Genomic DNA, 13,860 nt, shown 5'->3' with positions numbered 1-13,860 from the left:
TTATTTGGTCATGTACAATACAAATGTTAAATCCATTTACAAAGCTGCACTTGGAATAGTCCTCCAATTTGATTTTTTTTTAAACTCTTCTTGAACAGCGGCAATATCTTCTTCTTTCATATAATTGAATAATGTAAAACTTCGTAAGAAAAACTAGTTCAAATGGTTAATTTCATGTAATAGTTTAGTTATATTTTGCTTTGTTTTCATTTACTTTACTGTTCTTTAAAAACACTGACATCTTTAACTTTGAGAAATTGGAGTTATCCTTGTTTCTTTTTTTGAGTATGTGCAATATAGATAAAAATGACTTGTATATAGTTTATTTTAGTAAAATAAGGTTATACAAATTTTTTATACTATTTTCATGATTCAATAATAAGTTAAATTCAGTTTGATTTTGTGTATTTCATGAAGGATCAGTCTCAAATAAAAGATAAATAACAGGAAGCAAATTGGTATTTACTCTTTTTTTTTTTTAATTCTCATCATTCAAGCTTGAAAGTTGAAACCTCTAATTATGAATCTAATATAAATATAAACCCTACCCCTTCTTCCGTGTCACTGAATTTGTGGACTTACTAAATGATTCAAAAGTGATTAACTCTTATAAAAATATAAACAAATTAAGATGATGACATATAAAGTACTAATGTATATTCAAAGGCCTTGATGGCCTATGCCTTATTTCAAAATTTTCACCCAAATTTCAAGAACATATACAGAAGTTTGTTCATGATAAACTGAAAAACATAAAATGAATAAACAAATTATAAAAGAAAAAGTAAAGACTGGCATCAATGTGCAAAGTGTTAAATAAGATGATATGGTAGTGTATAGTTCCTAAAGACTGAAACTGAAACTGAAATCAGTTACCACTCTCTATTATTGTGATCTTATGATCTTACACTTTTCGAACTTGGATATTGTGTGTGGTTTGGGACCTCCATATAGGTTGCCTACCACTTTGTACAAGTGCTACTTCTTCTCCTTCTTTCACCATTCCTTGATTCTGCACACATAAATCATCATATAGGCTAAATTAGGAGCAGCAAGACTTAATAATAATCCCTTTAAAAGGATTAAAAATAGAGTTTAATTTTCATGCAATGACAGTGTAAAACTCGTGCAATCACAACTGTTCTCTTGGATGACCATTCACACAGTCAATGTAAAAAAAGATAGTTATTTCTGCTAATGTGGCGTTATGTGATTGGATGCACACGTAAAACGGTTTTACATTGACAGTGCATCAAAATTAAATTCTTAAAAAATATGTCGCTAAATGTAATGAAATCTGCATAAGGTTCATGGTTTATCGCATACATGAAGAGAAGTGCTAGTTTATCATGTTAAGAAGGGATTCATGAAGGTTTCAAAATCATTTCATGCCACTAGTTATCATCTTATATTACATGTTATAGTAAAAGTGCTTTAATTTAAACCCTTTACCTTCAACAAATCCAAGGCTCTTCGGAAGGTCGCTTCAGAATCATCGCAAAATCCCATGTATATAGGGCAGACTCCTTGATACAGTGCCAATCTCTGTTGTACTCGTTTACTGCACAACAAGCAAAATTCAAAATTAGGTAGATAATAAATCTGTTACAGAATAATATCACATATATGCAAAATTATTCTTATTTTGCAAATAAAAATACTACGTGTGCTTAAAAAATCTGTCACTATGTGTTTGTGTATGAATACATGTATTGTTTAATTCATTTTCAACGTGTATTTTGTATTCCAACATGTATTCTATACAAGTGGCTGATTTTTTGTGTACACGTAACATAGTTGCTTTCAAATACGTCAACAAAACTAAGGAAAGAAATCAACTGCCATGACATTTAATACAGCTCAAGACAATTGCTAGAGGACCATGAAATTCGTAACACCTCACAAGGCCATCACATAATCAGTTTCATAAGATACTATGCAGGAAAACTGTTAATTTTTGAACAAAAAAGATCCACAGATGTTATAAAAGAGAACTTACTCATCAGTAAAGGCGAATATGGTCCCAGAAGGTCGATAGTGGCTCAATAGGATGCCCATGAAACCCGTTCTCGTAAAAACGACGGTTGCGGTGCCCAGGGTGTTAGACATCATGGTTGCATGGTATGCAAACATCTCACTCATGTGGTTCTACATGGATCCAAAGAAGGGGCAAAGAAAAAAAAAAAGAAAAAAGAAAAACATAATACACATATCAATGCCAAGAATCAACTGGGAGGGCAATGAATGCATAAAGTAGTCAAGGATACAAAATATATCAACTTCAAACCTTGAACACTTGACCGATATTAGGCGGCATTTGACCCCCTGGTATAGTAGCCTCTGTACGTAATGCAACTGTGTGCATTACTTTCACAGCTTTTAGCGGATACCTGTGTTATAAGAAAAACAAATATATAAATATAAAGTACATCATTTTCTAAGAATCAGCCTATTCCTCTGCTTCCATATAAAATTGGAACATTACTGGTAAAGCTCACTTTATCTTCAAGGCCTCTTATATGCCGCTACAAAAATTCGGCGGCTCAAGATTAGTACTACTCAAGCATGCAATATTCAAAACTATTTACTTACTTTCCGTGGGCAGTTTCTCCAGACAGCATTATTGCATCAGAACCTTCTCGAACAGCAATTGCTATGTCCGATACTTCCGCTCTGGTTGGTGTTGGGTGAACAATCATGCTTTCCAGCATATTTGTGGCCACAATAACAGCTTTTCCCATGCTACGGCACAAGTTGATTATCTCTTCCTACATTTACAAGCATTATGGAATTTAAGATGAGCTTAACTTGATTTCCAGTAAATGATGCCAATTGCTCACATTATCTTTATGTAACAGTTTGTTTACCTGCAAAAGTGGAACCTCTTCAATAGGAAGCTCAGCACCAAGATCTCCTCTGGCAACCATAGCCTGAAAAGGAAGGAATCAGGTAAATGTAAACACACAGAAGTACTCCACAAAACACATTCAAAAAAAGTGGAGAAGAATATGCATTTACAATATATGCTAAATCAACCACAGAACCTAGCAGCAAGTGTTAAGAGTAATTCAAGGATTAGGTTAAGCACCCCGTCAGACGCAGTGATAATGGAATGCAAGTTTGGTATAGAGTCTGCACTTTCAATTTTTACGATGACATGTATATCAGTTCCAGAGTCTGCAGTATTGAATGGAAACTTTATCATTCTTATGATTCAAATATGCACCAAACAACTCGATATGATATATATCTTATAAATGTTTTACTTTTCAAATAATTCTTCAGTTCATGCACAACTTCAGCACTCTTAACAAAGGAGACAGCATAGAAATCAACTTGGTTATCCACTCCGAATTTGATATCATCCCAATCCTTCTCTGCAGTAAATAAATGAGAAGATTATTTCCATTGAAATCACTATATTCTCAATCATCACCATGTACCCAAATACAAAAAGACACTAATTGGAAAATCATCAAGAATATGATTACTCATCTAAAGTCTCACCAGTGATGGAAGGAAGTGTTGCACTTTTTCCTCTAACATTTAAATGCCTTCTTGACTTGAGCTCTCCTCCGTCAACAACTTCACATTTAACGGAATCTTCTGTCTTAGATTTTACCATCAACGACATCATACCACCTGGGTCATCATTACATATTTAGTCAAAAATTCATCAAAGCCATCGTATAATTAACCTATAAAGGGGTCACGAAAATAAACCACCTCAACATAATATTTACATGCTTTAGGATAAGTAATTTCTGTCAAATAGTAGACCCCATACCATCAACAAGAAGCATGTCCCCAGGTTCCACATCATTGACGAAATCATCATAGTTCACACTAACACACTCTGCAGTTCCAACACCTCTTTGGATAGTAAAAGTGAATTCCTGTCCAGTTGATAGCATGATTGGTTGTGGCAGATCCCCACTCCTCACCTCAGGACCCTGAAAATAAAGAAAAAAGATATTAACATATGACACTGCACATAATTCAATACAGAAAAGGAATGTTAAAAACATAGGCTAACGATAGTAACACTATTTGCACAAAAATTTTAATACATTAATCATAATAAGAAGAAATGCTTTCATGAAGTATAACATACCTTAGTATCAAGCATAATTGCAATTACATTGTCCTTTGCTTGTGCATTATATTCTTTAACCAAGTCAATAACTTTCTGATGTGAAGCATGGTCTCCATGAGACATATTGAGGCGAGCGACATTCATGCCGGCCTCAGCCAGCTTCCAGATCATTTCCTTGGTATTGGTGGAAGGACCAATAGTACAAACTATCTTCGTCTTGCGCCTAAACGTGGGCTTCGACCACATTCCATTCGAAGCATCAAGAAGTTGCGGCACACCACGCAATTGCTCCTCAATCTAATCACCAAAACACACCATGTTAAAGTTTTCAGATAGTTCTAAAGATGCACCAACAAAGATTTAACAATATTGTGCACATCTCTTCTGAGATTTAGTTTACACATGATGTAAACACAGCTGAGAGCCAGCTAGCAAATCTCATAATTTCAAATACACTCAGCATGCAAACTACTCAATGCTCAAATCTCAATTAAAAAAACGAGATTCATTTTTCCACAAACATAACTCTATTGTTAAGGGTCACAACCATTTCCATTTTCCATAATTTTCAACATATGGGGTCCTATTCAAAATCTCAAATTCCAATATTTTCCCATCACTTTTTAGCAACAAAAAGAAACTCTAATAAAAGGGTAGCAAGAGAGAGAGAAGAAAAGAAGGAACCTTTGGATCATCTTCAGCGGAGACAGGGATAACTTCAACAGATGCAGATTTCCTCGCATTGATCCTGCAGCTTCTGAATGCATCTTGGGGGCACTTGTTGATCCCATTTGATGAGAAAACCTTGGAGGAAAAAGTTGGAGGCTTTAAGAGATTACGCGCCCTTTCATTTGCAGATCCTGAAGTGGGGCACAAAAGGGTGCTCTGAATGGATCGTGTTGTTGCCACAATCTGAGCCATTGAGAGAGAGAGAGAGAGAGAGAGAGAGAGAGAGAGAGAGAGAGAGAGAGAGAGAGAGAGAGAATGCGTTGATGTTATGAATAGAAGAAGAAGAAGAAGAGTGAGAAGTTTAAGAAGGTGGTGAGCAGATGTTGGAAAAATCAAAGCCAAATTTGACGGAGAATCTCAGAAGAAAGAGGTAGTTGGAGCTTTGGGTTTTGAGAGAGACCTCGTTCGTATCGAACACAAACGAATGGAAGTGTCAAAGTGTCCCTTCAACGTTGCTGCCGTTGCTTGTATGTTTGCCTAACATGTCTCAGCTTTAAAGCGATGTCGTTTTCGTGCATGCATTTCTTTTTTTTTTTTTAACTAACGTTTCGACGATACTATGGGCCACAATTTGGGCCTATGAGTTTAGTTGAAGTCAGAAAAGTGATAGCCCAATAATGAGATGCTTCTATTTTTATTGAAAGCATCAGGACTCTTCTTTTGGTCAGGAGAGCATCAGGGCTTTATTTCCTTTTAAAGATTCATGGGCCTATAGATGATGCCATTGGGAGGTTTTTCCAGTGGCCCAAATGGTTGTCCAAACAAACAAATTTGTGGCCCAAACTTTTCCATTTGTATGATTTAACAATTCACTATATTGCAAGTACCAAAAAATATATTCACTATTTTTCCTTGACAAAAAAAAAAAAAAAACAATTCACTATATTGACCCAAAAAAATTTCACTATCAATTTGATAATTCTATTTTTAACTTTTTGTGGACAGAATAAAATTATGTTACACTATCATTGTATATATATATATATGATGACAATATCTAACAATCAAAGTTGTAAAATATTCTTTATGATATCTACCAAAAAAATCTCTATAAAAAACTGTATTCAGTAAGAAGCTTCCAATTGGCAAATATTTTAGTAGATTTTGGTGATTTAAAGCTTGCATATATTTCATGGGATATATAATTTTTTATGTGTGCAGTGGGACATATTTTTAAGTGTCGGCTGAGCAAAATAATTTTTTTATATATTTTTTTTATTTTTTATTTTTGATATAACAGCATGATCGAACTAATTAACAATGTTCAAACTACTGTCAAAGCATTCATCATCAATATAATTAAGCACATAATAATGGGTAATGTTAAATAGACAAAAAAAAATCAGAACTTGTCTTATTTAGCATTAATTAATGGTCGCAACAATTAATGAATGCTAAATAAGGTAAGTTATGACTGTTTTTTGCTGATTTTCTTTGGTTACCAAACATTTCCGTAAATAATATACTCACAATTATTCTTTGAGAATAGTACATGGTATATATATGCCTTTCATGTTTTTCATAGTTGTATAACTTTTTGGCTCATACATATAGAGGAATTGAAGATGTTATATACATATGCATTTGATGATGAAGATATATGTATAAATAATTTGCATAATTATTATGATGAAAAGATCACGTCATATTGATATATAACTTTCAAATGGTGATTGGTGTTGTTCTTTCTATTTAGTCCTGAAATGCTAGTTGCCTAGTTCTTCCTACTACACCAATAAGCAGGGGTTGTTTTCTTGATTTGTTCCACCATGGATATATATGGGATGAGATTCTTTTCCATGAACTTTTCTTCTTCTATCACTAAAAAAGTATTCTTAGCTTTTATGGTATGTGATATACTACTAGTAGTATGCTTACTAGTTAGTTTGGCAGTGTTTTTGTCTCAACACTTTTAACATTTATTTTAAGTGATATTGTAAAATTTGATTTTTTATTATACACATGTTAAATGAGACTAAAAAAATATAATTTAAATTTATTGAGTGATTCATTCATCATGTTTAACTTTTGAATTACGTCCAAACCTTTAGGCTGCGTTTGTTTCCGAGAACAGGACAGGACAAGACACTGAGAACAGGATAGAACAAGACACTGATGAAGAGACACAAAATTTTGTGTTCTTATATTCTATTTGGTGATAAATTAGAACAAATTATGAAAATTCAATTTATTCTCATTTTTTTTCATTCAAAAAATTTGAGATGAAAAATATAATAATAAAAAATATAATTATGAAAAATTAACAAAAATAATGAAAGAAAAAATAAAAAATAAGTTGTGTCTCTCGATAGTGTCTCCATGTCATTCTTGTCAGGATGGACACAAAATACACTAATTCAGTGTCTCTGAATACATTGTCTTTGTCCATGTCTTCTCCGCCAAACACAATTTTGTGTCTCTGTGTTCCTGTCTCAGTGTCCTGTCTCTGTAAACAAACGCAGCCCTAGTTATATATGTAGTCATTTATTGGTCAACAATAAGTATTTAAATAGAATGATTAATCATTAGTCTGTCACATTAAATATTAATATTACAAGTGTAAGTAGTGTATAAAGTTAATCTCACATGAAAAAAAATATGAAAGAGTAAGTAATTTATAAAATGAGAAACTTATTAATTTATTATATTAAAATTTCGAGTTAGATATAGTGTTTTTTTCATTTGGTCTTTTTTCAAAAGTTTTGATGGCTCATATGTGCTGTGTGAGTTAGAAAAAATATGAAAAATTAATATTATATAATAAAAATTATACTTGATTCTTTTTCAAACGTTTTGGTGGCTCATATGTGGTGGATGAGTTAGAAAAAATGTGAGAAATTAATATTATATAGTAAAAATTATACTTAAAAATATTGAGAAAATAAATTGAGAGAATCAATATGCTTTTTCTTAAAGTTGTTGTACAGGCTAGCTAGGAACCATGTTGCCAATAATGTTGTTGCATATATAGTTGCCAGAATGCTTGGTTTTTACATTTCTAGTATCTAGATACTATGAAATAATTAACAATAATAGTCTAGCTATTCCTATCTATTGCATCAACTCTAATAATGTCTTGTGTCAATTGAGTTTCCTTGAATGAGTTTCAAATTTCATATGTATATGTAAAACTACCAAACGACATTTCATTCACCAAAAATATAAAAGATTTAAAATTCATGAGACTAATTCTTAATTATATCCACTGATAGAGTGATATAACAAAGAAATTACAAAAAATATATATATACATTAGTTGTTGCTAGTTTAGCTTTGTGGATGACATAAAATTAAAGAAGTATTTGACAACCACCATATATAGGGTAATACTACTCAATTTATAAAACAAACAAAATTTTTGTTTCACAAATATTTTTCTTTCGAAAATTTTTATGATGTCTAACTTATTGGTATCTAAATTGTCTAAAAATTAAGAGAGACTATAGTAAATTTTAACTTTTATTTTTATATCAAATAGTTAAAAAATCACGCACTATAAAAAATACCTTTTTTTTATTAAAATATCGTATAGATAAGAGTTAAGAGTAACAGTTTATTAATAGCTCATAAAAATATCTAAAAATGCGTTTGGTTTGGTTTGTTTATACTTTTTATTTTTAATATTTTATGAATAAAAATAATAATTTTTTTTTTACAAAATTATAAAAACAAAAAATAATAGAACAATAAAAACATAAATTAACCGTACCTTAATATTTTATCAAAAATATATATTCTAACATTTATTATTTGTTACCCAACTTCGATAGAAATGAAAATCCAACATATACTACACGCCAAATGTAGACAAAATTACAAGATAAATATAGTTCAGGAGTTCTATGGTCTGAAATCTGAAATATGAAAAACCTGAAAAGTGAACAATTAATTGAAGACATATATGTAACAACAATTTAAACTGCACAGAATATTATAGGACTCTGACATATATTATAATCCTCACTTTCATGACCCTGCAATGAAAACTTTTTTGTACAATACAAACAGCTCTATGATGAGCTAGCTGGCATTCATTCTCTACTCTCAGTGACAAGTTTATCTAATTATCTAAAACTGTATATGATGGATTTTATTCATGAAAATTTCTTCAAAATATTTGTTACAATTTTTTTAAAATTGTTAGTTCATAAATTAAAATAAATCTGTGAATCTTCCAATATATTTAAAATTTGGAAACTTCTCACTATTAAAACTTTGATTTAGTTTTGATACATTGACATTGTAAAAAGATTTACATAATCATAAAATCAAATTTATATATTTAGATAACTTTTTAAATGAAATTTTATAATTAATTACTTTAAACGACGCTTTTTAATTTGTATATGAAAGTCTAGCTGGTATTGTACTCGGTTATGGGAAGGAGGGGGGCTTCACATTGGTGTGGTGTCAAGGTGGAATGGAAATCGGACCGTGCGATTTTATAACCTATTTCATAAAAAAATTACACACTACTAAAAACACGGAGGGTCCGATTACCACCTTCCGAAAATTCAAAATTTCACCAGTTCCAAATCGGACTCTCCGATTTGTGGAGCCAAATTTGAAATTCAATGAACTCGCACGGTCCGAGTTTTAGGATCTGACACTAACAAAAAATCTACCCCACAGATTGATTTGGTACCCCATGACTTCATATCTGGAGAAGACACGCACACGCCTTCCATATAAAAAAAATTGAGCCTTTAAACGATATATAATATACAATTAATTATTTAAATAAAATATGTCAGTACATAAAAATTAAATTCTTAAATTTTTTTTTTTGGATAAAATTTATTTATCATTATTAGCTGTTGGTAATTTTTTTTTATTTTTTATTTTTTGCCATAGTTAAGGTTGAATTGTACTTACATGAATGGTGTAAGGTTGCTATCAGAATTAGACCACATTAATGAGTGTTGGATTTAGCAGCCAATACTTATTGTCTTAAATGGGACATAGAAGAGGGGACCAATTGGTTTCAAGTCACTCTGCTATCCTGGCTTGAAGGCTTTTGTCCTCAAAACCTTTGTTCATGTCTACTTCTTTATCCGACATCCCTAGGGACCCTTGTCTCCTTTCTTTTTAAATTAATAAAATAATAAAAATTCTTGAGTTGTTTTTCAAAACTAAATAGTTCATCTTCAGCCTGAAAATGACATATATAGTTTACTTAATTTTCTTCACTAACATTTTAAACTATAGATTGCTAAGAGATTTCTATATGCATCACCACAAAAGGCTTGTGGTGGATGGAAAAGCCTGAGATTATTTCCTTCCCATGAAAACCTCTTGATATTTTTTTTTCCTCTTTTTCTCTAATATTTCATATTTATGTTGACCTTAATTCTAGAGTAATTGTAATTATTAAGTAATTTATCCATTTCTGTCTGTTTCTATGAAAAAAACAATGAAAATTCAGATGCAGTTAATTTCATGTAAAGTTGATAGTTGAAAGTTGTTAGATAACAATTTAGTCAAAACCTGTCAAACTATTTAACTCTCAAATTAATTTCACATCAAGTTAACTGTACCTAAATTTTTAGAGAAGATATTCATTGTATTTATGACTTATGATATTTGGTCTTTGAGCATTTTGTAATTGGTTTCCAATTCATACTTGTATAGTTGTATGTTTGTATTTGGGTAAATAAATATAAATTTACATATTAATTTGATTAAAAAATACTAATAACTTAGAGATAGTTACCCACTAGATGCATAACTACTAATTCAATATGTGAGTACTTAATTACTAAAAAGTATGTAAATATTCATACAATTGCTTGAATAGTTTGTATTTTTAATTTTACAAATAAGCCTCTAATTTTTTTAATTTAAAGACATATAAATTTTTGACTAATTGAAAATATAAAATTATTCTTGATCTTTTAAAAATACGAAATATTTAAGTTCTTTCGTTTAAAATATATAAAAACAAATTAGTTTATGAAGAGACTTATATGTATTATATTTTAAAAAATAAAAAATATTTTATATTTTTAGTTAATCAATTTATTTATCTTCGAAATAAAAAATCAAGGACATATTTATTGTTTTTTTTAAAGACATTCAATGTAGAAGATAATTTCTAGATATGTTTAAGTATGTTGTGTCTTGTATAAGACTCTATTAGGAAAAATAATAATTTAAAATATAAATAAAAAATGCATGACTCTACATACCTATGGAATACCAACACCACTTTTTATGTTTCTTGAAACAATAATATTGTCTAGAGTATCTCATGCATATAATAATGATCCAATAAAATATACAAATCAAAATCATTTGGGTTACATGCAAATAATAATAGTAATAATAAATGTGGTATAATGGGATATTTAATTTTATCCTTTGTGTTCAACTTGTGGTGCAGCAGTTAGAATGTGATCATCAAAGTGATGAAATCACCCTTCCTATTAAATGGTCATATCAATCCAAATCCAAATATTAAACAAAACCCAACACAACAAGAAGACAACAACCAAACATAGAATCATAAGAAAAAAAAAATTAACTCAAACTAAAATTTAGAAAAATAAATAATCCACCACATAGAGATATTGTTTTGGAAACAATGGTTTATATATAACAACAAAGTTTTTGAGGATTTGAACTAATTATTTTGTTGACTATTCAGCTCATGAGATTACAAAGATTCCCCTTGCTTACTTTTGATCTAGCTAGTGAACAAAGGCTTATTAAAAGCAACATTCCAAATTAAAGCAGAGGACTAATTTTGTTTAATTTTTTTTCTTTTAGATTCTTAATGTACCTACCTAAACATGAATTGCATGCATGAACCTCCTCTTGCCTTTTTTCACTAGTTAATAATAAGGGTAAAGTATATTTTTTGTCCCTGAAATTTGACAAAAATTTTAAAAATACCTTTAAGTTTTATTTTGTTTCAATTTTGTCTCAAAAATTTTTGATTTGCATCAAATATACCCATAACGGCTAATTTTTAAAAAAATTTAAGATCAATTCAACAACAATTTTATAAGAACAACCTTCAACATAAGCAAATTAAATATAATTTTCATGCATTGTTATTAGATTGGTCTTAAATTTTTTGAAAATTTAGCCGTTTAGGGTATGTTTGATGCAAATTGAAAATTTCTCGGACAAAATTGAAACAAAATAAAACTTAGGGGTATTTTTAAAATTTTTGCCAAACTTCAAGCACAAAAAGTATACTTTACCCTAATAATAATTATAAAAATTTAATTTTCATATATTATTAATAAAAAAAATTACGTAAAAAACCTAATTATATTACCATATCAATAAAAGTAACAAAATTTTAAGTTCGAACTTAAAAATCATCTAAAATTTTTTATTCTCAGTGCATCAAAATTATACTCTAGTTATAGTTATAATGTGATATCATAAACTATTTCAAGTTCTAGAACCCAACCAACTCCTCCTTTTAGTAAAAAAATAAAAAAAATTTAAAGCAGCAAATGATTAAAAAGAAAAAGGTGAGGTTAACTAGTGATGCAACAAGACATTATGGACCTATAGTGAGGGCTCACATTTTTCTGTTTCTTTTCTTCTTTTTCTGAATTCCAATTATTAAATTTCATTGTCTCTTGCCAGACAGCCACATACCCAATTGTTGGAGAGAGATTACATAACATAACATATCATATCTCAAAGCTATATATATACATATAAGTTTATAACATATATATATATGTTCACATCTTCAAACATATGCTACATAAGAGAATTAAGCTTGAGATTTTTCAATTAATTTGAGTTATTAGAATTTAGAAGAAGCTATGGAAAGTTCACATTCACATTCTTCACAACCTCTTTCTATTGAAAGCTTCTCTTATAGTTGGTTAGTGAACCTTAAACCTTCACTAGAGAGCTTAGATAGTTCATTGAGAACTTCTCTTGATGCTTATTATTCTGATGAAGCTTCTTCATTCATTGAGATGGATCCAAGAATGCCACCTTCAAAGAGATTCTTCCCAAAGAACAGCAACAGCAACTGCTCTCAAGATTTCAAGTTTGATTTCCCAACTTCTTCACAATCACAAAGTGATGCAGATCAATTGTTTTCCAATGGCTACCTCATGCCTCTCTTTGTTCAATCATTGAAGATGGAAGAATATGATGATCATGGGGTCCTAGATTCCAATCTTCCAAGCCTAAATTCCTCTTCGAATGCGTCGAATGGCACGGCTGCGCCTTCTTCTTCGGCTCATTCGAGATGTCCTTCATTGAAAAGGTGCAGAACATTATCAAGGAGGATAATTCAAAAGTATCTGAATTTCTTAAGGCCCTTGTGTAGAAAACTGAGGGGTCAGAATCACAGCAAGACTAGTTCGAATTCGAGCACTGAGAAAGTTGTTAAGAGGAGTCAATCAGTGAAGAATAGGGGATACTATTCTGAAGCATCTCCTAGAATCAGTGTTGCTTATTCTGCAGATGATTGGAGAAAGTCTTGTGATTCTGAGAGCTCAATTTATGAAGCAGTTCTTCATTGCAAGAGATCAATTGGTATGTTAATTCATCAATTCAGAACAAGCTTTTTGTTTTCCCTTGAATTTGATAGCATTATGTTCATTTCTAACTTTGAAACTTGTTTTTTTTATTGCAGAAAGAAGAAGCTAATGATGCTGCAAGTTGGAAGAATTTGAAGATAGAAAATCAAATAGGAAAAGGAAAAAGAATTTAGGTGAAGAAATTATTCAAGGCCAGAATTCAGCAGCCACTCATTTTCTCTGTTTCTATCTTCCTCTGCTTGGAGAAGGATAATGGAATTTCATAAAAAAAATAAATATGTGGTTGGTGAGGCATAATTTTCAAGAAAAAAAGAAAAGAAAAGAGAAAGAGTACAATTTTGTTTGTTTATCTTGTTAATATGGGGGAGAAAATTAAAACACTTTTTACTTCAGTTGAGAAATTTTCTTCAACTGATGTTGGAATTAGAAAATTGTGTGCTAAATGCCAAAATGAATCAGTATGTATATATATTATAATGCTGATAATTTCATTAATATTATCCTTTGCCTATA

The 13,860-nt window shown here is 30.5% G+C and overlaps 2 protein-coding genes across 2 annotated transcripts; one reads left to right on the top strand and one right to left on the bottom strand.

Moving 5' to 3' along the window:
• Positions 1 to 657: 657 nt before the first annotated feature.
• Positions 658 to 5,294, bottom strand: LOC112751883 (plastidial pyruvate kinase 2). Its single transcript, XM_025801179.3, has 12 exons — positions 4,781 to 5,294; positions 4,115 to 4,393; positions 3,788 to 3,953; positions 3,508 to 3,642; positions 3,267 to 3,377; positions 3,089 to 3,177; positions 2,868 to 2,930; positions 2,593 to 2,768; positions 2,288 to 2,390; positions 2,000 to 2,148; positions 1,453 to 1,561; positions 658 to 1,012 (listed from the first exon to the last, which is right to left on the bottom strand). Exons 1-12 carry the CDS (start codon positions 5,015 to 5,017, stop codon positions 905 to 907), a joined length of 1,725 nt encoding a protein of 574 aa, XP_025656964.1. The 5' UTR covers positions 5,018 to 5,294; the 3' UTR covers positions 658 to 904.
• A 6,995-nt stretch (positions 5,295 to 12,289) lies between these two features.
• Positions 12,290 to 13,860, top strand: LOC112751887 (probable membrane-associated kinase regulator 6). Its single transcript, XM_025801184.3, has 2 exons — positions 12,290 to 13,342; positions 13,443 to 13,860. The coding sequence occupies exons 1-2, from the start codon at positions 12,616 to 12,618 to the stop codon at positions 13,454 to 13,456; spliced, it is 741 nt and encodes a 246-aa protein (XP_025656969.1). The 5' UTR covers positions 12,290 to 12,615; the 3' UTR covers positions 13,457 to 13,860.

This window comes from Arachis hypogaea, chromosome 15 (genome assembly GCF_003086295.3).
Source record: "Arachis hypogaea cultivar Tifrunner chromosome 15, arahy.Tifrunner.gnm2.J5K5, whole genome shotgun sequence".
NCBI classification, from domain to species: Eukaryota; Viridiplantae; Streptophyta; class Magnoliopsida; order Fabales; family Fabaceae; genus Arachis; species Arachis hypogaea.
The sequence above is the reverse complement of the archived record's forward strand: the minus strand, read 5'-3'. Positions and strand labels throughout refer to the sequence as shown.

Coding starts and splice junctions, on each gene's coding strand:
- LOC112751883 (XM_025801179.3), bottom strand. CDS start 5,017: ATGGCTCAGATTGTGGCAACAACACGATCCATTCAGAGCACCCTTTTG. Junction 4,394..4,780: donor CCGCTGAAGATGATCCAAAG/GTTCCTTCTTTT, acceptor TTTGGTGATTAG/ATTGAGGAGCAATTGCGTGG. Junction 2,391..2,592: donor GGAGAAACTGCCCACGGAAA/GTAAGTAAATAG, acceptor CTTATAACACAG/GTATCCGCTAAAAGCTGTGA.
- LOC112751887 (XM_025801184.3), top strand. CDS start 12,616: ATGGAAAGTTCACATTCACATTCTTCACAACCTCTTTCTATTGAAAGC.